At 40.0% G+C, this 24,449-nt stretch overlaps 1 protein-coding gene across 4 annotated transcripts in view; it reads right to left on the bottom strand.

Annotated features, from left to right (window-relative positions):
• Positions 1-566: 566 nt before the first annotated feature.
• stxbp5a (syntaxin binding protein 5a (tomosyn)) overlaps positions 567-24,449 on the bottom strand; it is a 73,573-nt gene continuing 49,690 nt past the window's right edge. For 2 of the 4 annotated variants that reach the window (XM_053231763.1, XM_053231765.1), the window contains exons 8-27: positions 21,995-22,118; positions 21,033-21,111; positions 20,685-20,839; positions 19,820-19,892; positions 19,504-19,651; positions 18,402-18,469; positions 17,907-17,947; positions 16,766-16,986; positions 15,068-15,246; positions 14,790-14,915; positions 13,837-13,988; positions 12,762-12,824; positions 9,696-9,743; positions 8,738-8,787; positions 7,122-7,404; positions 6,434-6,797; positions 4,814-4,979; positions 4,608-4,719; positions 4,151-4,371; positions 567-3,963 (exon numbers count right to left, since the gene is read on the bottom strand). In XM_053231763.1, the coding sequence (XP_053087738.1) occupies positions 3,922-3,963; positions 4,151-4,371; positions 4,608-4,719; positions 4,814-4,979; positions 6,434-6,797; positions 7,122-7,404; positions 8,738-8,787; positions 9,696-9,743; positions 12,762-12,824; positions 13,837-13,988; positions 14,790-14,915; positions 15,068-15,246; positions 16,766-16,986; positions 17,907-17,947; positions 18,402-18,469; positions 19,504-19,651; positions 19,820-19,892; positions 20,685-20,839; positions 21,033-21,111; positions 21,995-22,118 (2,715 nt within the window). In that variant the 3' untranslated portion in view covers positions 567-3,921. The remainder of the gene's footprint in view (positions 3,964-4,150; positions 4,372-4,607; positions 4,720-4,813; positions 4,980-6,433; positions 6,798-7,121; positions 7,405-8,737; positions 8,788-9,695; positions 9,744-12,761; positions 12,825-13,836; positions 13,989-14,789; positions 14,916-15,067; positions 15,247-16,765; positions 16,987-17,906; positions 17,948-18,401; positions 18,470-19,503; positions 19,652-19,819; positions 19,893-20,684; positions 20,840-21,032; positions 21,112-21,994; positions 22,119-24,449) is intronic. The other 2 variants (XM_053231764.1, XM_026917586.3) reach the window with 2 other exon arrangements.

Here is a 24,449-nt window from a genome sequence, read left to right as displayed (position 1 = left end):
AACGTGTTGGTGTTATATGAGCAAGAACTTCCTCATCTTTGCCCTGTTGAATTTCCCGACAATTAGAAAGCCTCTGGATGTGAATTTTCAAGTCCATTAATGATTTCATATGGATCATCCAAAGCATGAGATTAATCTACCTGAGGTAGAACATAAACAGCTACATTCCCGAGGTAGATAAAAGGGCAGACTTTGATGGTATTTAGCTCTGAATCTGGACTACAGTGCCCCAGCGATTATTTACCAAGAAATGTAAGCCACTGCTTCTGTGTTTGCTGGAGTTTACAGTAGATGGTGTTATGCCATGGTAGGATTTGTGCAAAAACTGTAAAATACCTATAAATTGATTCATTTATTCCAAGCCTACGCTATTAAGCATTGTGATATGCTTCCCTCCAGTATTAAACTGATGGATATGATAAAATGTCACAGGATATTTCAGTGATGCATACTGAAATGTACTTTATACTCACACCATCTTGGTTCTAGCCAATTAGAATAAGCGTTTCAATAAAACCGCCTGTGGTTTAATAATTTAGTTATTATATACGGCAACATACGGAGCATGGGTTTAATTCGTTTTTATTTTCCATTGCACAGTAATCTCTATCTACAGAAATTCTAAATCATTTGTGGCAGCAGATATTCACAAACATCCATGTGAAATTTGCATAAAACTGTACAAGAAAAGTGGCTACAATGAGAAAAATACTGCAACCCACCGATAACTGTGATACTGAGGACGGAAGATGGAGCGCGAGAGAAGATCTACTCCGTAACAGAAGTATACTATTTTAAGATACAATGAGTTGGTGGCAGAAATGATTAACAAAACAAGAATAAAAATGAGGAAAAAAGACAGGAAGTATATTAGACATCTTGTTTTCAGCAGGGATTTTTTTTCTTTCTTGGAAAATTACAAAGGGCAAACGATCAACATCCACACGGACAGAATCAGAAACTAAGCAAACTGGAGGTGAAGCCTGAAAACTGGCTTAAGAGGATACACAGCCTGAGAGTGGCTCACACACTGCACTTACTGTTACTCAACATTTTAACACAGATCTGATTACTGATTAACAATGATAGTGGGAACCTGGAACATCAAGGTTCTGCCATCATGGCTTCTTCTAAAGGTCAATTGTTCTCTGCAAAGTCTTTAAATAATGTTAGAAGATTACACACAGCGGTTCCCCAACTATCATGATCAGTCATTAGTCTCTTTTTTTTCCATACTGGACTTGGTTAGTTTGTGCTAAAACATTTGCTTTAGTCTGAAATGTATACAGACGTGCACAACGCACACACTATCTTGTTCAACGATAATGACAAACTCCCAACAAACCATTCCCTAAACGCACAGCTTCTAAACAGAAAATAGGGTAAAATGACAAAAACGTGTCGCTCGATCGCGTAGTAACCATTCTGAGTTCAGCTCATTCTAAAGCAAACACACACACACATAAAAAAAAATAATAAAAACTCATTTTACAAAAACTAGTTTGCAAGGACATGTTAACAGAAAACACAATAAACTTAAATAAACCTGATTTACAAGCATTAACTAACTCAGAGATGCTAAATAAATAGTGGAAGGAATCCATAACAACTTATATTCAAAAACATTTTGACATGGCATCGAATACTGTATAATAGTTTTCTTTATGAGGAAAACATTTTTATCCACACAGGACCAAGAATCACGGGTAAGACTTCACTAATACAACACGTAAAATCCACTGAGGTCGGGCACAACTAGAAGTAAGAGTTGGTGAAATAAAAGTACTCCAAAAAAGTAAATCTTTGGCATTTAACAACATATGGCAACTGTCTTCACACCAATTCGTCCGCTCTCGCTCTTCAATTCATGGTCCCAGATTGTCAGACTAATTTATTTACACAATGGCAAAACTCAGGGAAGAGAGACGAGAGGGAGACGTAATGCTCTGGACAGAGAAAAGAAGTCTTATGTACAAACATATATAGCAGCAATGTCCTTGCACACAATAAATTAAACGCAATAAAGTTGTGTAATCATACAGAAATTACAGAGTAGGGAAAACGTAACAATGTTTTAGATTAGATTAGATTGCTTTTGAGTTGTTGTTTTTTTTCCTTTTTTTTGAATGAATACCTCCTCACAAAAAATAAACTGTGCACGAACAAACTGAGACAGCTGGTATGGCTTCATTAACAAGATCAAGTCTCCATCCCAAAGGGACCCTAACTATAGATTGCGAGTCCAGTGGGAGGATCCGCAGACTACATTACTTCTGTGTCACTGGTTTAATTCCAGCAGCTTCTTAACCTGTTCCGCTTCGAGACAAACGCTGAACAGGAAGTGTACGCCTTGTTTAGTTTGTAGATATATTTACATGACTGACTGTATCCTCCAGACGTCAAACGTATAAGAATTTTTTTTATCTTAACACTCAGACCTACAGTACCCTATCCTTTATTTCAGCATTTATTGTGGCTTAAGTGCTTGTCTTTTTCAAACGAAAGGTCAATACTTACTAAATCGAGATTAAGAAAATATACAGAGCTCAACACTCTGGAACTATGGAAAAAAAAATGTAAATAATATATAAAATAATCCCACTGACTGGGGACATGGCAAATATTTCTGAAAAGGATTATTCACTCAAAAAGCAGAGTTGTGATTATTTTACATATAGGAAAGCTGTGATGCCAAATTGGATATGATAAACGTCCAAATATAACTTGGTAATGTAATTTTCCCGTCTTTTAATTTCTCAAACCAGCCCTTTTTTTTAAAAAAAAAAATCCAAATCAGCCCTTTCTGCACTGGATGTCTGGGCAGCAGATCACATGAAAATACCATCTGAAAAAAGAATTAGATTAGGTATATAATTAGTCAACGCACAATTTCTACAAATCCGTTTTATTCTTTAACTGTTTATAGCTAGATAAATGTTCAACTAATTATAAACCCGTTACAGATGGTACTTTAATGTAAAGCATTATTGTACTGCTATGAACATGAAGCATTTCCCAAATATGAATTGAAATATCAATCCAAAAAAAGCTTTCAATATTAAAGAAAAATTAAATAGGTACTGAAGATTACATTTGACCATTTGATATTTTTGTTTCTTGTTAAATTTTTAAAAAAAAATCTAAATGATCTAAAGAAGCACAAATAATCAGAGAAAATGGCTTAAGAGAGACAAAAGAAGGGAAAGTAAGGCCAACTCTCAGGGTCATTAGGTCCATCTCCTCCATGACAGTGATGTCACTTCCTGTGAATGGCTAATCCTCTAACCTCCACCCTCCCATCCTCCAGATGTGTGCTCCTCTAGTTTTGCACTTGTCAGTCCACATGAATACGGCTTTGATCAGTTACGTAGTTTAATATAGAGATTTATATAGAATTATGTATATATTATTTTCCCCACCTTCATTTTTTTATGTTTCTTTTCTTTTTTTTTTTTTTTTATACAATGGCTGTTTATTTCTTTTTTTCCCCTTTAAATGTATTGTTTAGCTTCTGGTTTTCCTTCTGAGAAGGACAGAGGTGAAGAAACAACAGCATGAATATGAGGAAATGGAAATCCAAGGCTCTTGAGATATTCGCCACAGAAGGGGGCAGGCAATGATAAACAGACAAAATAAAAGAAAGCAGACACTGGCGTAGTGGTTGTCTTGTCATTTTTTGACATGTGGTCCATCTAACTAACACACACACACACACACATTCACACACACATCCACACACACCAGTTCCAACAGCAGGACTGAGGTCCACACAGTATTCAACATTGTGCCAGGAAATAAACAGGGATCCCAGTGGTCCAGAAGAAAAGAGATGGAGGACAAGAGGGAGGGAAGGATGAGAGAAAAGATGATGCTCTCTAGGAAACTGGTTGAGTCCCTTTGTGTTCGGGGCTGATCTGCAGCTCAGAACTGGTACCATTTCTTGTCCTTACACTTCAGCATCATCTGCAGGACACAAAAGAGACAGCAAGTGGCAGTAAGAATCACTGCACAAATAGCAATAGAAATTGTGCTTAAAAAGCTGTAGTATGTAAATTATAAGGTAAATAGTATTATCATGTATATGGTAGTAATGGATTGAAACGCCATCATATTTCAGCAAGAAGCTGTAACCTAAAAATCTGGCTGGTACCTCGTGGGCATGTTTGGAAAACGAGTCAGCGCTAGCCATCATGGCCGCCGTCCGCTCTTCCACCTCGCTCAGTTTATGCCCCCTCTCATCCAGCGCTATCCTTGCGCGGGCCAGGTCGCCCACAATACCCGCTGCTGCCCCCTTCATGCCCTCAATGCCCCCTGGTCCAGGGATGTGTTGGGCAAGGCTCCGGGACGCCTTACCTGCCCCAGACTCCCCAACTAAGGATATGGAAAAAGTGAAAGATCAGCAATCATCAGGGTAATTTTCAAAGCACCATGTGGCCCCATGATTTAAAAAATAATAAACAATACTTCTACTTAAAGGAACTCAGGACTTTCTTTATGTCTTTCTTCCTTTCATGGACATCCATATCCACACATTCCTGTAGCCAGTTTTTATCAGAGTCATAAATTTGTGTATATGTGGAATAAAGGGAAGCAATTCTCATCCTTACAGAGTTCTTCCCGATCCAGTGACTGTGCACCTCCTCCAAAAAGGCCCTTAAAGAATCCCCTGTTTGGAGCCTCTGGCGTCTCCACCGGAGTGAACAGCTCGCCGAGCATCTCCTGAAACGTAACACGTGAATCTTTTCATTCGTCCTTCTAATGCGTTTCAGAAATCACCACTCGAAGCACGTTGGAACACATCATGTTTACAAACCTGCAGGTTCTCGCAGACGTCCTGGCTGTAGGTTATCCTCTGGATCTCAGTAGGGGAGGTCAGGTACATGGCCTGGCCCAGGTTGGTGAAGCAGAAGGTCCTGGCTATCCTCATGTCTGTTAGTGGCAGGTAGTTTACATCCAGCAATGGTCTGAGTCCAGGCAAACTGGAGGTAGAAGAGAACAGGGATCACGCACTTTAGACTTGATTTATGGCATCTATTATTCCTGAAGTTTAAATTCATGTGTGCTCTGATAAAGGCTTTCTGAACAGACATTAAGAAGATGTTAGTCAGACACTGGGGGTGGACTGGGGGTGGACTGGGGGGGGGGGGGGGGGGGGGGGGGGGGGGGGGGGGTCGGGTTTTGGGGCAACAATTTTGACGTCATTAAAGACTTGACCTTCACAATCACATTCATAATTACTACACTAGAACTCAATTAGTATACTAGACTGCAAATGCCTCCCTGATCTCTCTGTCCTTGCTAAAGATTTATGAGTTGCTGGGAGATCAGGAGACAGACAAAGTCCAGACGGTCTGCATCTGCGTGATGCGCCATGTCTCCTCCCATCTGCAGTACCCTGGAGCTTTGCAGGCACCGCCTTTGCCAAACAGGACAACAGCAGGAAAATACTTCAGAATACAAGCATGCACACCCTATTTTAACATTTGGCTGCCACCAATCCTTCACATGAGCATAATCATGCTGTTGATGTAAGACAAACAACACAATGAAAATCAGTACACTAGACCTGCTTTGTTCTGGAAAATGATTTATTTGTTATTAAGTGTTACTGGTGAAGCAAAAAGTAAAAACCAGCTATAGGAATAAAGTATTCCTAGTTTGTCAACAAGACACACACACACGCCAACAAAATACCATATATACACTCCATTTTATTGCCCATTTTAATAGGAACACCTGTACACCATTTATCCAATCAGCCAATCACATGGCAGTTGATGAGGACAATGGCCAGACTGGTTCGAAATGAACTAAACTCTAGAGTAACTCAAATAACCCGTCTTTACAATAACTTTATTCAACTCCTGAATCAGATGCCCTGTGGAACTTTCTGGAAAGCTTTCTATCATCGATCTCACGTGACTGATTAAGTAAGCGGACTATGTTTCAAAGCAACAATGTCTTTCCCAAATTGAGAAACTGTTATTTAGATTGACAACAAAAACCAGCTACTATTGAGATGAGATGAGTTTTTGGGTTCGTTACATTCCAGAAAATTTGCTGGACACACTGTCAGAATCTCGTCTGAAGGTGGGACGCGCTTGCACCTACTGATTTTCAATAGAGACACATTACACAGTGCTCTCCACCACCATTATCAATACACTAAATGAGGGAATATCCCTGCAGTACCGTTCCAGAGACTTGCAGAATCTATGCCAAGGCACACTGATGCTGTTCTAGTGGCTAGAATTTTCTATACAACTCTATAAATAACTTTGCTTCTTTACATGTAAACCTTTACAATCTTTGTGTCCAACTCGGAGAGCTGTGAGCACTGATCATTGCAGTGGAATTGTGGTAACAGTTAAAAAAAAACAACAGTTGTATAACTGGTAAAAATACAGATGAATGCAGAATACACTTAGGTTACCTGAGGGTCATGATGTGTCCGTTGGCACAGAAGCATGCCACACAGATGCCTGGGCCCGCGTGCACCACGTCTGCCCGCAGCACAAACGATGTCTCTGTGATGTTGTGCTTGAAGATGCAGGTTTGTGAGGGTAGCGAAATCACTTTGGCCTGCTTCTCTGAGCATACCACCATATACTGGCTCTCATTCAGGTCTTGCGAGGTGGAGGGCGAGACGGACACTGGCCTCCTCCTCCTCACTCTCTCCTTCTCCTCACTGTCGGCGTTCAGTTCGTACCACGGCTCTGAGGCGGGCGGCAGCAGTGAGCCTGATCCATCCAGGAACGCCATCCGGATGATGCTTCCTTTTAGTCTAATGAAAGTCCCTGAACAGACCGGGAGAAGATATAAGAGTGAGTCTGAATCCATTTCTAAGAAGTACGCCAATGATCAAAAACCAATACTGGAATCATTACCCAATTTGTAATTTGTCCACCAACTGTAATTGCTTTTTTAAAATTTTATCACACCACACAATGTCGCTGTCTTTTAGTAACTAGCCGCTGATAGTTCCCTGTGTGCTGATAGTGAGGTGAAGTTTGACAGAATCTTCTTTACAAAATATAAGTGAGATAGAAATCAGTTCTTGTAGAAGGCAGAGAACTTTGAAAAACAAGGAGAAGTCAAGTTCTAAATAAAAATAAACTCACCACTGGGTGAGACGATGACGGGCTGCAGTAGCCGTTGCTCTCCTGGAGGGGGTATGTTGAGGGAGATAGCAAGGACTGTACCCAGGGAGGTGCCCACCCACAGGGCGGGGCTTATTGAGCTGTCCATTTTACGCGTGTACGTCTGGGAGAAGTAGAACGACGTTATGGCTTCCCGTGCTTCCTTATCGATGCTGGTCACGCTGGAGCTGCGCGAGCGGCTGAATGAGTTGTCCCTGTTGTCTAGCGGTATGGCACCCCGCGGTGGACATACAGAGAGTAAGACAGTAGGGGGAAAACAAGAAGAAGTAAAGCTCCCATTCCAAAAATGCTTCATTAAATATCTACTGTAACAGTGACACATGGGTAAAGTGTGATTATTGCTTTTCATTGTTTATGCTGGAAACTGGATGAGGAAGCCCATATGCACTTTTCCACTGAATCAGACAAAAAAAACAAACAAAAAATGAAACAAAAAGCAAGTAAATGGCATCCTGTCGTTGTGATGATGTTTTGACCGTGAAATCATGGCATTGTTGACAGATTGATGTGTGTTTCTTCACTGAATGCAAATGCATTGGATGACCACATGCTTGCAACGTTGCTGAAAAGGTTCTGACCCATCGTCTGTGAATCTACACTTGCTTGTCTTTAAAACACAGAACATTGCTCCAGTGTCTTCAGACACTGTTGTGAAAAAGCGCAAAAAAACCCTGCAGAAATATGGCTGTAACTTTTTCGATTAGTTGTGTAGTTACGCAGAAGGGTGGCTCTACTGGGAGTATAAAACATCTAACAGGATATAAAGCCCAGTGGCCTGAGGTCAGTTTCAGCTGAATTCAGCTCTTTCAGTTTCAGTATCTGTTTCGGCCATATTATATGGCATAAAATGTAATTATTTGATTTGACAATGCCCTAAACATTTGTTAAAGGGAAATGTTGTAACACAGAAAATCCAGCCGAAAAAAGCAGACCTACTGGTGAACCAAAGTCGCTGTGTGATGGGCATGTCGATATGCCTGTCCAGTGCAACAATGACATATTGACAACAATAAATTACCACAGATGGAAGTCCAGTAAATTTAGTTAATGCATGGGGGTTAGCCTCAGCGACTCTCGTGCAAGCATAAACACCCACATTCATTGATTTTCTCCAGTTTTTAATTAGCTGACATGACCGAATCTGACCTCAGAATTTCTGTATATATTTAAAGAAAGAGACTTTAAGAAACATTAAGAAACATTAAGAAACTGAGCATTTGTCAGGAACAGTGTGTCCAGCTCTGAAGAAAAAAAGCAGCTTTCACAGAACAACTTTAAGTCTGAATAAGGAGTAAGGAGGAATAGTTGGTCTGAGGCAAATCCATTAAAGAGTTCATTAATATAGCATGTAATAACAGCTGTTCAATTAACAGCTGTTAAGAGTTATTTGTACATCATGTGGCTCACAGTGTCAGAATTAATATAGCTCTGAAATAACTCCACAGTCTCCCAGGAGCTATTAGTCTCCACTCACTGACATGAGACAAAAATGATGACTCTCCAGACTCCAGACAAATGTGATGATGTTGGGCCCCATTTTCAAAAATCTATGAAATATGAACATGTCAAAGCTTACCCAAGTCTGGCTTTAGCTCAGTAGGCAAGCTTAATTTCCGTGACATCTTTGCTGGAAGAAAGAAAACACTTCTCTTTACAAACTTTCAAGAACGGTCGAGGATATAGTCATGCACTTTTTTTTTTTTTTTTTTTACACCGGGGAAACGGGTGACAACACAGCTGAAAATATTCGCAGAAATTCAGAGGGGGGGGGGAAACACAGACAGCGCAGATGTACTGATACACTGTAATGAGAATCAGAGACAAAACAAATGCTTCATTAAATGCTGCATGCTGGACAGACATAACCAGGTAGTGGATGTTGGGTCTCACAATGCCCTGGAGGAATGAAACTGCCAGCAACCCATGCCACAAGCATGCACCAAACAGGAGAACGAAACCAGGGAGTGATGGTGGTCGAGGGCAATCAAACTGCGTTCTACTGAATCCTGAATGAACGAAAAGCCTATAGAATTATAATAAAAACAAATAACTTAAGACACATAAGAGAATGTGAACCTAGCTGACATTCATACATTTATGGATAAACCCTAACACTTATTTAGAACTAAAAGGCTCAAAATAGCTGATGCACTAACACACTCTCCCGCAATAGCGAGAAGTTATTTTTACGCCATTTTGCAATGCACTATCCCATTACAGCCTATGCTTAGAAACAAAACTGTAACGTTTATTAGGCAAAAATAAAAAGAGATCCACCATGTTTACAGGCAGACGGTCATGTGACCCAACCAGTGACGCATCTATGTGACAAGTGAAGTCAGATGCACCACGCTACACACTACACACGTGCTACAAACATGTAGCATGCAGTCCACATAATCCTTTTAGATCAGTCCAACAGATATATATTTTTTCTATACTGTTGCTCTTTTTTTTTTTTTTTTTTTCAGACAGAGACAGTGGGTTGCACACAAAGGGTGGGGTCTCTTTTTTCCTCTCTCTGTCCAGTCTTACCTCCTCTACCGCCGCCATTGTAGAATTGCTGATGGTTAGACGTCAACACTTTTTTGGGAAGGAAGTAAAGCATTTTGCAGTTAGAAATGTTCTCTCTGGCTGTTTCTGAGAAGATGGTGATGCAGTGCAGCTGCGACTAAATACATAATGAAGCCTAATAATTATTTATCTAATTTTTGTCTGTAGTAAAGTGTGGCAGCAGGTATGATGTGGTGATTTCGTTTCCTAATCAAGCCACTTGTAAGGAAAACAGCTGCAGGTGTTTTGCTCTGACTAAAGGTCACTTCACTTTCAAAATTCATTACAATTCTATCCTGACATTCTGGTACTGATTTTACCTCTATTAATTTACGTTTACTGTTTGTAGGTAGCTAACACTAAAAATATACATTTTCTTCATGTAGTTTTGAATAGACAGTATAGATTTTGTAAAATGGACAAGAGATAGATTTGATCTCGTCCTGAAAAAAAAAAAACCTCACTGAAAAAGTTCTCTGCATACCAACATTCGGTTGCTAAAAGCACTTCTAGATTTTAAAAGCTGAGAAGATGAACTCTCATTCTATAGCCTGGTACAGAAGAGAGCATTTACACTGAGTTAAGATACCTGCTCAAACAACTTGCTCTTTCTCTCTGGGAATCTTAATATATCTGTAAAGCTTCTATACTGTGTGTGTTTATGTAATGGAAAGGTCGCCCTGGATGGGGTTTGAACCCTGGCCTCCAGCTAGCCGAGGCAAGACCTCAACCCAGGGAGTCACCCACAGACACGAGAGACCCGGGCCCAGGTGGCATGACTTCCACTGATTACAATTTATTAATTAAATAACCAATTATTCTTTAAGGCAGTGCTTTCTGCCTCGCTGTAATGATGGAACAAGGCCAAGCTGGCTGTCCCCTTACAAGGCTCTCTTTCTCTCTCTCTGTGTATGTATGTGTGTGTGTGTGTGTGTGTTCGCTGCTATAAGTCAAACCACACAAAACAGCCATGAAAGTAGAAAATCATTAGCAAACCATATTTGTAGGCATAATGTAGTGCTATAGCAGACATCTTCTTCTTCTTCTTCTTCTCCTTCTTTTTTTTTTAATTCATGGTGTATTTCTCATTTAAGTGTTTTGCAACCACGCTAAGAACTGCTTTTCACCAAAGCGTAACTTGCCAGAGATCCCTTTTTAATCTACTGCAACCTGTTGCTGTCTACACTTATTCAGAATGAGGACAATGTGAAAATAAAGTTTCTCCAAGGCATGTCTTGTAAGGCTATGTCATATTTCTCCAGAGCATCACGTGGATCTGAAGGAACGCTAGCTATAATGAGTAAAGCTGTGTGTAAAAGATTTTTCAGGCCAAACAACTAATAATTCCCACCAGATTTACAAAGGTTTTTCACAGATTCTCTTTGTGCTCTTTTCTTTGTGTGTTGATAAATGTCAATCACTCAAAGTGTGAAGAGTGTTCACAGCACAGCTGATTTGCATTTAGTGACGCCCACAAAACATAAAAGGAAAAACCTCACAAAGAGCTAGAAAACACGAAATTAGGGGAAAGTAGCGAACGAAAAAAGAGTTATGACACATCTACATCAGTAAATATACACTATATGGCCAAATGTTTGGGGACACCTGACCCATATGTGGTTCTTCCTCAAGTTTTGCTACCCCATTCCTCCTCGTCTGACATCAGCGCCTGACCTCACTAATGCTCTTGTAGCTGAACGAACACAAATCCCCACAGCCACGCTCCAACATCTAGTGGAAAGCTTCCAAGAAGAGTGGAGCTTATTATAACAGCAAAGGGGAATAAATCTGGAATGAGATGTTCAACAAGCACATATGAGATATCTACACTCCCCGGTGATCGTGGCCATTTGCGTACACCTAGGCTAAAGAGACCTAAAAGATTGGCACTTATCTCTCTTTGTAATGTGCCAGTAGCAAGAAATCCAAGCACTGAAAAAACTTGGACATGGAAAGAAACGGCACAAGATAGTCGAATTAGTGCTGGCTCAGTGTTGCACAGCATTAAAAAATAAGATGCTGTGGCAAACAGATCAAATTATAAGTCAGCTTTCATCCTCCAAAAAAAATGATGCTGGTCTCTAAATATGCCTTCTCTCCATTCCCAGCGGTGTGCGCTGCTGAAGCTTCTCGTAGCCTGATGCCAGCTGACTCACTGCAGTGTGCCTTAATTGAATGACTGGTTTTATTTGTCTTAATTTATGGATCTGTGTTGGCTTGCTTTCTTTAATTATTAATATTTTTTTTTCATATTTGTTATTTCTTTAATTAATGCTATTAATATGCAATGAACGGGTTTCACAAACGTGTGCAATCGAAATAAATAAGCCATTTAAATATGACAACATTATCTGTATATAAAACTGCAGTAACTCATCGCTTTATTATATCATCTAAAGCTGATCAATCAAGGTTAACATTAGTGAGTGTCCTTATATGTAAATTTATAGAAACTTAGGAGCTCTTGGGGGATAGACGAAGCATTTTTTCCAAGCTAACATTTTTTCACGAATACTAAATTTCTTGGGTCAGTCAAACGATTTATAAATAAATTCATATGAATCCAGCTTGATAAATTAGGCCTAATATTATTATCAATAGCACTAGTCCATGTTGTTCTATCTAACACTTGAGCTATCTCTAATAATTTGAGATGATTGCAGGTATTCTTTATCCTGTATCCAGCAATGAGTCAAATCACTAAAGTCAAATGAAAGTATAGAACCTCCCCAGATCAAACTAGTCCAATCAAAACAGGGCATAAAGATAGATTTTTTTCAAATTCACTTCATCTCCTCAAAGCTACCACAACCAACAATCGTAAAATCTCACACTGTATGTGCTAAGTACGTTGCAAACTTTCTTGCGTGTACTCCAAATCTGTTCTCAGCCTCTGACCAGTTACTTCACTACAATGGATTAAAAAAGAGAAAAAAAAATTTCAAAAAGAACAAATCAGAAAGATTGAGTCAGGGGTTGTGAGTTTGGGTGGTGTAATAGATCCAGGCCTGCTGAGTGATCCAGAGCATGCACTGAAGGTCATATTACCTGAGGTGGGGGATTTGCAGCGGTCCTCTGACGTGGCTGAGCCTTCGTTGATGTCACACAGCCCTACGGACAGAAACAGAGATTTAATTCGTACCGCCAAATAACTTTTAGGTAGACCAGCAACACAGACTGTTAGATTTTTAAAAACAGATTTGCTAAAATATACTTCACCATTTCAGATTTCCTTGTGACGATTATACTGTCATACTTTTTGTTCCCATCTAAATCATAACCTACACTTTCACCCAAGTTATGAACCTCTTTAAGATATGAAAACAGGGTTTAATATGGGGGCAATTCCAGTGTTAGCAATTTCCCAGAGTTATGGATGTGTGACGTCAAAGTTTTCTGGGAGACGCTTGCTACAAACTCTTTGAATAGAGACTTGAATGAGTATAAATTTAAAAATATTTCTTTCGAATATAGACGATAGATTATAGAGCTGAAATTTCTGCACAATAGATGTGACATGCCTGAACCAGCACTCCACAGATTTGACGTAGGAACGATGCACTTTTCTCTGTAATTCGCCCGGAGAAGTTAAATACAGTGAAATATAAGCGACAGACATTTTAAAAGTAGTTTTGTTCCTGTGCTCACAACTTTATTCTTCCGTGGTACGGTTAAATTGGATTGTCCATGAGCGCTATGGCTGATGCTCAGGCAGATGAAAAGACAGAAGCCGAGCCCACTGCTCAACACCATTCATTAACCATGACGCATACCAACATGCTCGAGCTTAATAATCCGACTGCCAGTCTGAGACCGAGGCGCCGTAGACAGCGTTTCATTACTGGGCAGCATGTATTTAGGGCAGTGGAGCTGCAGTTCTGTCTTCCACCACCGGAGGTCACACCACTGTCCCTCCACACGACTGCAGCACGCTGCATCTGTCTCATTCAGAGTGCTGCAGGACTTCACTGCACAGTAATGCATGTGCCATTGACTAGAGCTTAAACACTTTTAATTCACCATGCTATTTTCACATTACTTTTCATACTTAGTACAGTAATTGAGTCAAGCACATATCTGTATCTCAGTGAGCGAGATAAATGATTTTCTCTTGCTGTCTCACCTCCAGAAGGCTGCCTGCTCTTGCGAGGTGATCGGGGTTGTCTCTGATAGGGGTCGCTGGAGCCATACAGCTCTACAGTGTTCAAATTCAACAGAACAGTCTTCTGGAGGTAATCTACCACAACCAGGCCATTAGTATTGCCAAAGACCACGCTATAGCGAGGAAAAAAACACACACACACACACACACACAAAGTATTCAGTTATTCAATAATCAAAGGCTTCAGCGAGACTGGACAAAAGAAATATGATGGTGGTACGTTTATTTTTATTCATTTTAAAATGAATCAATATTATTTTTCAATTATTAAATAATAATAATAATAATAATAATAATAATAATAATAATAACAGTAAAAATTTCACTTTTGTTGTGGGGTAATAAATAAATAAATAAATAAGCACGCACACACACACACAAGATGACTATCTAAATAAAATATACAATAAAGAAAATTAATTTTTGTAATATACAAATTAAGCAAAAACAAGTAACAAAGAATAAGAAGATAGAAAAGGACATAAAATAAACAGAATAAAAAAAAAGCAGAATTAAGACTAGACAGTTGAAAGTGCTAAAAAGGAAAAGACTGAATGTCCGGTAAAGCCTTTCTACAAAGGTAAGTCTTTCTGTAAGATAAGAATATACTGTGCAAGTATGAAAATAAGCAATAATAATATTAACAGCCATTATTTTACCGTTAGATTGTGATTACGATCCGCAGTTTGCTCTCTACTCTATAAACAGGAATTTATATCAAAAGCAACACGCGTGTGCAAAAAACAAATACGTCTTGGACTGCTTGCTGATCGACATGCTAAACAGGTCAAGAAAATGTATGAACTGTCTATAAGCCACTGTGTATAGACTTAGCATGAGTACGAGAAACACTGCTAGGTCATGTTTGTGTATCAGTAAGGCTCAGTGAGAAGAAAAAAAAAAAAAAACCTCACAGGCCATATGAGGAGTTGATGGCCAGGCTGCTAATCTGCTGCGGCGGCTCTCCACTGACCCAGACTAACTGAACCACCAGCTCCACCTGATATCCAGGAGACTGCTTCAGAGGACTGCTGCGCACCCTGAGAGAGAGAGAGAGAGAGAGAGAGAGAGAGATACCAGGTTCACAGCGCAAGCTTTGACGTTTAGCCTTTAGTTACACTGACCATTTTAATGTAGTGAGAGATGGAGTTGAAGTAGATCAGAAAGTGACACAGGAAGAGAGAGACATTACTTGAGACAGGGCACATTATCTCTTATGCCATCAGACGAGTTGCTGCTGGTGGAGGGGTGTGTGTGCGGAGCAGCGTTCTGCGGACTTGGTGAGGTGTTTGGAGTGGGAGGAGCTGGTGTCTGGTCCCCTTCCGGCGACTCGAGGTCATTCAGCTCATACTGCAATCGGACCTCCAATAACTGTGTAAACACATCCAGCCACAATCAGTCTTTAAACCTTTAATATACATCCAGAATCTGTTACTTTCGGTCATTCGCATGATTTCACTGATTGTGCCAAGGATCAGTTTTAAGCCGGCTTTACACTCCGCAATTCCAGCGGTCTTTTAGGATTATTATTTGTCACACTGTACGAGATGATCCAGACACGAACTCTGTAACAGACTGTGGGATAAAACGTGTCCCTCATGTCAGATTAAATGATGAGGATACTGTGCGCGCAGCCGCGCAGCACAGGTGTAGCTCTTCATAGATAGATAGCTCATGGTGTCATAATAGTAAATAAACTCTATGACCAAAGCGTCTGCATGCTAATTAGCTAGCTGTAATTAAGCTTCTATTAATTTCCAGATCAGGCCGAATATTGTACAGCGTAAACCCGGCTTTAGTCGATGACAGTGCACTTTTGCACTGTATGAGCTTTTGTATTAATAATAATTGCACTGTCTGTAAAAAGCAACCACAGATTTCCTTAAGCACTGATGTGGCATAAAGAGCTACGACACAGCAGTCTAAATCCCCTAAAGGAGCACTCACTCACTATTCAGCTGGGAGCCATTTTGTAATTTGCACCACTTTGCTCATGTCATTTGTTTTAGTTGCAACATTTAAAAAAATGCTATCCAAATCAATCAATTTAATTCAGTTCTACACAGAAAGATTTTAATAATTTAAAGTGATTCCCAGTAGCGTCACTCTTCATAATTTAGGGCACGGCACTGAAGTGTGCAGTATGTGTGTGTGAAGCCAGGGGACCCAAGGTGCTAATGGGCTCAATTTGCTCCAATTAAGCCATGCTGATGATATTCAACAGCTGATGGCACTCATCCTAATCACCCGTACTGCGTCTGTACTTAGCGCACTACTTAGCAAAGCCAATCACGGAGATTGCTTGAATGTGGTTTTTTTTCTATCCCAAAAACGAGTATGTAAATACGATTTAACTGTACAGTACTGTACTGTATACTGTATATGACCATCCATTTAATGAGCATTCATATGCAAACCTAAGACAATTTAATCAAGGCTGTAAATTTGGAAAATGTAATTTCAGACGATATAACCCTTTTTAAGGACCTGCGGACAACCGACTTCTCACACAGGCATACAATGTTTAAAAAGAATGGAGGAGAATTATTATTATCCTCAATGTGAGTCATGATTTTTGTCATTAGGCAAAAATGAGAGAGAGAGAGAGAGAGAGAGAGAGAGAGAGAGAGAAAGGCATGGGAATGAGAGGAAAAACAGACAGGAAGAAAGAGCACCATCATTTGTTCCACTTCAGGAAGCATACACTACAATTTTTAGATCAAGAGGAGAGGACCATTGATGTTGACCTTGCTCAGAAAAAAATAATAATAATATAAAGACTTGTTCATTCAAACTGGCCCATACACACACATTGTCCATACATATACATAATATACACATAATTAATAATCAAATGCACGTACGCAGACACGACCACACGCAGTTTTACCTGGATGACCTCAGTCATGATCTCCTGTTTGCTGAACCTGTAGATGATGACGTGAGCAGACACTCCGGCGACACACAGCATTCGGCTGTCAGGACACCACGCCATGAGCTGGATGGCAAACGGATCCTCGTCCACTATCTCCGTGTACGCCTTCTCCTCCTTACTGCGCGCTTTCTCAAACACCTTGGCTGTCTTCAGCTTGTACAACACCTGGAGCATTACTGAGGATCATGGGAAATACGGTTCATGCCAACATAGGGATATTTACTAGTTAAATAATCGTAAATATTTTAACATTTACGTTTCATTCGGGGCTGGCACTAATAGACAATTTGCAGTTGTTCAGGCAAAGCGAATTAATAGCCGCAGATTAATACAGCCAATTTTTCTGAACAGGATTACTGCTTCTTGTCTAATTAGTCTTCATATTTCCATGCCCATTTGCACAAATCTGTTTTAAATAAATCCTCTTTATTATGCAAAAGGCACAGTGGTTGTTAGAAGGCAGCTCTTTCGCAATACCATTTCAGTAACGTCATTAATAACGCTCCATATTACGCTTAAAGCAGCAAGATGATTATATCCATATAGGGAATAGTGGGAAGTGCAGTTTATCACAATTATGGCTAAAATGAAGCTAAGTGGCACTTATGGCTCATTCTTATTTGCCTCTGCAAAGAGCAAGGTTGGACAGAGACATTCTGGGAAGTGGAGTTAAATGGATAGAGGACATGCGCTGTATGGCACTGCAAGGACAGAGATCAGGCCGATCTATAATCACAGATAAGCACAGTGGCCTATAGCAAAGGCAGGCTTCCTGGTTAATGCACCCACATACTGCAGGTAGTGCACAATTTACTGCCACAGGGACTCTTTTTAGTGCTTTTTATGACAAAATGCATCCTCTTAAGTCATATAATGCTTTGCAATTCATATGCAATTCAATGAGTCAACTGTGGGATCAGAGAGTTTTCCTGGAACAGTATTTTTTAATTTAAAGGCAAAGAAGGACTTTCAAGAAACAAAAGCTTTATACTGTAACTGATTTTCATAATAAAATATTTACATATTTATTCAAAGCCTTATGTAAATTAGGCAAAAGAATTCAATAAATCGTGACACGTGGAGGAGGAGTACTGACTTGCAGAGGCATCCCAAAACTTCACAGAACCATCAGCATGCCTACGACAAAGACAGACAATCTGTGATTAAACCGTTTCTCTCTCTCTCTCTCTCTCTCTCTCTCTCTCACACACACACACACACACACACACACACAGTTTAAATATTGCTGCATAAAAACTATCATTAGGATCCTGCAGAATGTAGAAACCATGTGTTTATAAAAGACACCCTTTCAGAAAAAAAAACTGTGCTCAGTCACGTGTTAAACAATCTAAATAACATGCTTTTTTAGGTCTTTTATTCTATTTTTTTTCAGGGAATGTGAAGTTTCTCTATATAAAATAATATAATAATGGTAATATAGATGATACAGTTTAAAAATAAAACCTCCAAAATATCAATTTTTTTTTGAGAAAATATGAGCAAAAAGAATATAGATAGCAAAGAGTGAAAAAAAAAAACCCATTAAATGATCACACACACACACACACACACACACACACACACTTACCCAGTTATTATTATTTCTGGATAGCTTTGAGTGCCCTGGCCCCAGTTTCCACCACTTATAGGCCATTCCTGTGATAAACAGAAAACAGAAAGCAGGCTTAAGTCATTTATATCACAGGTAAGTGCAATTATATTGTAGTGCTCTTGTTTAAAAGAAGGCCATAAAGGCACACGCTAGGCTAAAGCTAGTCAGGGCTCTGAAATGGGGAAGCGAATGGGGAAATGGAGAGCTGTCGCACTGTGCCGAGCCACGATGGAGTCTCTCTGAGGGGTGCACGAGTCAATCAGCTCCTCTCGCTGTGACACAGATCGCAGCATAAAGACTGAACTTTGCAGTTGATCGAATGGTCTCACCTCTTTTCACGCACACAAATACTTCCTAATGGGGGGTTTGAGATGCAGCATTTTGGGACAATGGGCTTGCACAGCAGGGTCACAGATATACACGCACAAGGCCATATTGGCCTGCATGCACACACACATACACACACACACACACACACACACACACACACACATACACCTCTATAGTATTTGCTTTGTGTATTTGGAGTGTCGCTTGGACATTTTTCAAAGAGGCATGCAAGCAGCTTGAACAACCATCCGGACCAGATATTGTGGAAATGCTTGGGTTGATTTTGAGGTTCGAGAATAATTTTGATAAAATCAGTTTGTAAACAGTACGACTCCTACATCTTTCTTTTGAAGACTGTAAGGACTAGAGGTGGTCTGCCCTTTTAGGATTGGAGAATATTCTTGTACTTTCTTCATATATTATCTTATAGTTTTTTTTGCTTGTTCTTTTGGAGCACGCGTCTCCATCAAGCAAGAGTAGATTTCCCTCGGAAAAAAAAAAAACCATCACAGCGTGTTATTGCGATGTATCCCATATCTATTTCCTCCTGTAAACAATCTTGTTGTTCCCCCTCGATGTCACATCCCAACACTTAACTGGGAAAAGATAACATAGAGATATGAATGTCGTGGAAATTCCCGTCCCTCAGAAGAATACAGTCGATACGGTCCCTCAGATGAGTCATAAAGATTGTACGTACTCCTACTTCACGCTGTCTGGACGAGACAGCGCTTGTGTGCGTGCCCACCTTTTTGCTGTAGCCCTGTCGTTTTTGGCGGGAGCCGACCGAATAAAGTGCAGGAATGAGGTCTACGGGACAGTCGGCGACGTATTCACAACACGTCACTGGAGACTCGTGAATCGTCAAGGGGTAGGGGTTCTCAAAGATAGGGTAACTGTGAAAACATGGTCACGCATGCATTAATGCCCCGTTATACTCCGCTTGAGTTTACTTTACTTTAGCCATTGGCATGCACTAGACGTGAATATTGCTATGAGGAATCCCTTTAAAGTGATTACAATGACTAAAATATAATAAGATATACTTTGAAACAAGCACATACCCGTTTTGTGCGAGGTCAATAACAACTAAATCCTTTTCTAGAAGGACCACTACAGCATAAGGTTCCTGAAAATCTGTATGAAGCAGACAGAAAAAAAAGCACTCGTGTTAACCCTTTATTCCTATCTACGTATATTTTAGAAATAAGTAACTGTTTGCTGAGGTAAGCTTTCCTCCCTAAACTTCAGCAAGGATACAAGCACTCATGGTTGCAGCTGCTCAGCTCCTTGTGCGATTGGTGAGAAATAAAACAGCTGTGTGTAATCTGAAGTCACCAAAATCTCTGCTTCTGCATCTGCTTGTGCACGGGCTGAGTTTCCTGAATGACACCATAAACCATGTAAATAAATAATAATTAAAAAAAAAAAAAAAAAGCAGGCAGTATGAGCAATGCACTGCAACCGGCAGCAGCAACGCCGCTTTTCACTTCTCCTCCCTGCTGAGCTAAAAGTACACTCAGCTCACAGTGGTCTCAATGAAGTACTGAAAAAAGCTGACAGAAAGGAATTGGCTGCATAAGACACACACACACACACACACACACACATATACACATCTGAGTTTTTCAGAACAAGCATAAACGTCACCTCTGTGCTCTGTGTTCACTGTTCATGGTGAAACAGAAGAGGGATCAAGTGCAACCATAACAGTTACTCCAGCAGAGAAAGACAGAAAGAATACAAAAATTCCTTATTATTTATGAAATGCTGCCGAAAGGATCGACTCCTTAACCGGAGAGAACAACAGCGTATTGACGCAATCAAGGGCCGAGATAAAGAATGAAATTAATTCTAACAAAGAAGGAAGAAAACAGCAGCAACAGATTAACCAAAGCTGAAAACGTGGGCATGATTGAGAAGGTTTACCATTAGGATATGGCGTTTCGCAGAGCGTGAGGAAGTCTACGATAGGATAGTCCATCTCCAGCACCGCGGTGCTCTTCCCATGCATAACAGTCAAACATGGCCGCCGACCAACTGTGTCGTAGGACAGACCACCAGACAGGATCATAAATGGATCCCTGCAAACACACACACACACACACACACACACAAATGGTTAAGCACAGTATGATTGTAATTCAATTGACTTGGATGTTTGTGTGAATGTTAGTTTTGGCTTGTTTGTGTGCGTGTTTGTATTTGCGTGTGTGTTTGTGTGCGTGTGTGTGTGTGTGTGTGCATGGGTGTGTGTGTGTACATTGTGCACTTTACCCTGCCCTCGTTGTCTTGTACTCTACTTTGAGAATGGGTTTACATGGCTCTGGCTTCTTTCCATCCTTGGGCTGTTTTCCTAAAACAGAAACAGAGCAGACGAATTGAACAGACCTGCTCAAAATACCTCATCTCTTTTCATTTACCTCTCTCCCTCTCATTACTACTGCCCGAGTACTAAACTCCAACTGGATATGGCTGTAAGCCACTACCATTCCTGACCATCAGCTAGAACAGCCATTACAGCACCAAGGGTTTGAAAATAATAAAACCCTACAATAAATTAACTCAAAAAAAAAAAAAAATTCCTATGTATTTGCCATCACTTCATTCTGGAAGACATTTGAGGATGAACTAAGTAAAATTTTGTTCTCTTTCTCTCTCTCTCTCTCTCTGTGTGTGACAGCACAGATCAGATGAAAGAAACCAGGACGTGAGACGTGTGGATTATGAAGGGCGCGGATGATGAAGGTGCATCTCCAATAACACAGGTTTCTCTATGGGGGAAAGCAAATGGCAGGCTAAAGGGTTCACTAGCATCAATTTCCATATGAAGGCTAAAAAAAGATGAGTGTACAAAATGACAAAATGATAAAAAAAAAAAAAGAAGATAAAAATTGATTGGAAGCTGCACTGTGTGAGTGAAAAAAAAAAACAATCAAATTACAGTAGAAAGTGGGCAGGCCATTTCATACAGCTACATGGTGTAACCTTTTGAAACTGAGATTAAGTGTGTGTGTGTGTGTGTGTGTGTGTGTGTGTGTGTAAGAGAGAGATTAAGTTAGAGGATTTGTGTGATAATTCATAAACCTAATTTCCTCATTTAAAAAAGCCATTAGACTGGAGTGTGTAATTGGCAATAAAATTCACCTTCATCTTGATGGCTGCTGTAAAATGGCTATAAAAGTGGGAGATCATGTACCACAGGATCTTTGCAGGGGATTAGTAATTCTGTCTCTCACCATGTGGGGTGATTGTCTGTGCAGGCTTGGCTGGGGACTTTATATTCCATATGGTCAGTGTGCCGTCTGAGTGACTACAGATGAACTGCTTCCCCTCATGGTGCCAGGCCACAGAATGGATCGCCTGAAACAGACAGATATACACATACACAGAGAGAGAGAGAGAGAGAGAGAGAGAGAGAGAGAGAGAAGAATAAAAGGGTGAAAGGTCCATTACTACCCTATGATACACCTCTGATAAATGACATCTATGTCTATAAGGCTGTTTTGAATCCTGCTTACACCAAACCAGACAGCAGATGTTCCCAGCTCCTTCAGTATTTGGGCATTTATTATTAAATAGGTTCTCAACCTTGAGGTCACGACCCCGTGTGGTGTAGCCTGAGATGAGGATGAGGTTACAGGAGATTTTAACAGCCGTTATTTACAGTGTAGTTCTAGGCATATAACCTTGTTTTGTGGAATATGTGTGGAATAAATTACTAAAACTGTCAGATTATTATTATAATTTTTTTTTATTGTTATTTTTTCTCCAATTTTATACCGGACTACAGCTTTCATGCTACTCAAAGGGACTTTTACACCTTACATTGGCAGAACACAGAGTGGATATTTAAAATAAATGTATCTTTGTGTGGCATGTCATGGTTTCTGGCTAGAAATACTACAAAATATAATATTCAAATGGGCAGATTTTTTAGTCTGTAGCAGCAGGACACACTCTGGCTACGATTAAAATCCAAACTTGCCTCCCAAGTGGCACAACAGAAAAGCCATCACCCTATTGTCTGGAGATCGCAAATTCAAATCCCTACAACTCCACAGCCATCCATGCCCAGGGGTCCAACAAGGAAAAATTAGCTGTGCTCTCTGGGTAGGAGGGCCATACTCCCTCTCTCCTGTCAATCACAGCAACACCAGCCAATTGCGGGTGTCTGTGAGCTCATGCATGCTGATAGCACTTTGTGTTACACTGCACACAGTGTGTTACGCTGCCCTGTGATGCAGCAGGAGCAGCAGTTTAAAAAGATGTGGTTGGGTGGCTTCACATGTCTTGGAGGAAGCACGTGATAGCCATCAACCTCCCGGGTTGGTAGCTGCTGTATGATATGGGAGAGTTGACTGGTGAGTGGGAACTGGCCGAGAGCAAACTAGGGAGAAAATGGTGGAGAAAAAAATAAACCTAAACTTTTTATCCCAAAGTTTTCACTACCACAGAGCACAGAAGTCAAAATCTACTTGAATTAATGAGCTTGTGATCAGTGGTAATGCATCTTCACAATGTATACAGATATTTGCATGTTATTTTTTTTTAACTAAACCAGTGCAAGGAAGCACAGAACGTGATATGCAAACCAACGAACAAAACCGTTTGCTGGAACTTATTTAAGGGACGCAAGGTTCAGTGCCCCTGTGTGCATCAATTAAAGCAGCGATCTAGGCTGGATGTAATAGATGTAATAGCTGGAACCTCTCATGGGACATGGAAAGTGCAGAACACCTGCGTGCATGGGATGTTAGAAACAGTGATAGTGATAAAGAACCCATGTGCTATCTTTACCTCCTTGATGTATAACAATTAAATGTCATGTGTTTTTGCCTTCAATCTGTACTTTATATATTGATTAAAATATATATATATATATATATATATATATATATATATATATATATATATGAACGATGCGTATCATTCTTTAAATTGCACATTTATTTATTTATGTATTTATTTATGTATTTATTTATTTATATAGTAGTCCTATAATTTCTATTAACTGCCACTTTAGGAATTATTAGGTGGGATTTGTCACAATATGGGTGGAGAAAAAAGCACTACAAGGTCTCAACAGTTATTGCATTAACTTCTAATGCATATCTGTACAGTGATACCTTTCTACGGGATTACCATAATATTACGTGAAACCTACTTTTTAAAACTAAAAATTTTAGGAAGCCAAAATTTCAAACAAAATTTGTCCTGCCGAATTTACTTTAACACATTCCAAAACACTGATCTTCTTCTTCTGAAGCCATTCCTTGTTGACTGTGCTTTGGGTCGCTATCGTGTTGGAAGGTGAAGAAAAGTTTCCTGCAGACTTTGTGCCAAAATAAATTGGTATTTGTCGCTATCCATGATTTCCTCTATCTTGACTAAAGCCCCAGTCCCAGCTGAAAAGAAGCAGCCCGTTATCGTGATGCTGCCACCACCATGCTTCACCGTGGGTATGGTGTTCTTTGGGTGATAAGCTGTCTTGTTTTTGCACCAAACATATCTTTTAGAATTATATTCAAAAAAATTCTACCTTGGTCTCATCAGACCATAACACATTTTGTCACATGGTTTTGGGAGATTTAGGTGGTTACGTTGTACCTCAATTCGAGGACAAGCAAAACAGTTGCATGGACGCAAATAAAGAGAATACGATTAATAATACAGCACAAACAATTTTTTTTT

The sequence above is a fragment of the Pangasianodon hypophthalmus genome, chromosome 30 (assembly GCF_027358585.1).
Source record: "Pangasianodon hypophthalmus isolate fPanHyp1 chromosome 30, fPanHyp1.pri, whole genome shotgun sequence".
In the NCBI taxonomy this organism is placed as follows: Eukaryota; Metazoa; Chordata; class Actinopteri; order Siluriformes; family Pangasiidae; genus Pangasianodon; species Pangasianodon hypophthalmus.
Note: the sequence above shows the minus strand (reverse complement) of the source record. Positions and strands in the feature narration are given on the sequence as shown.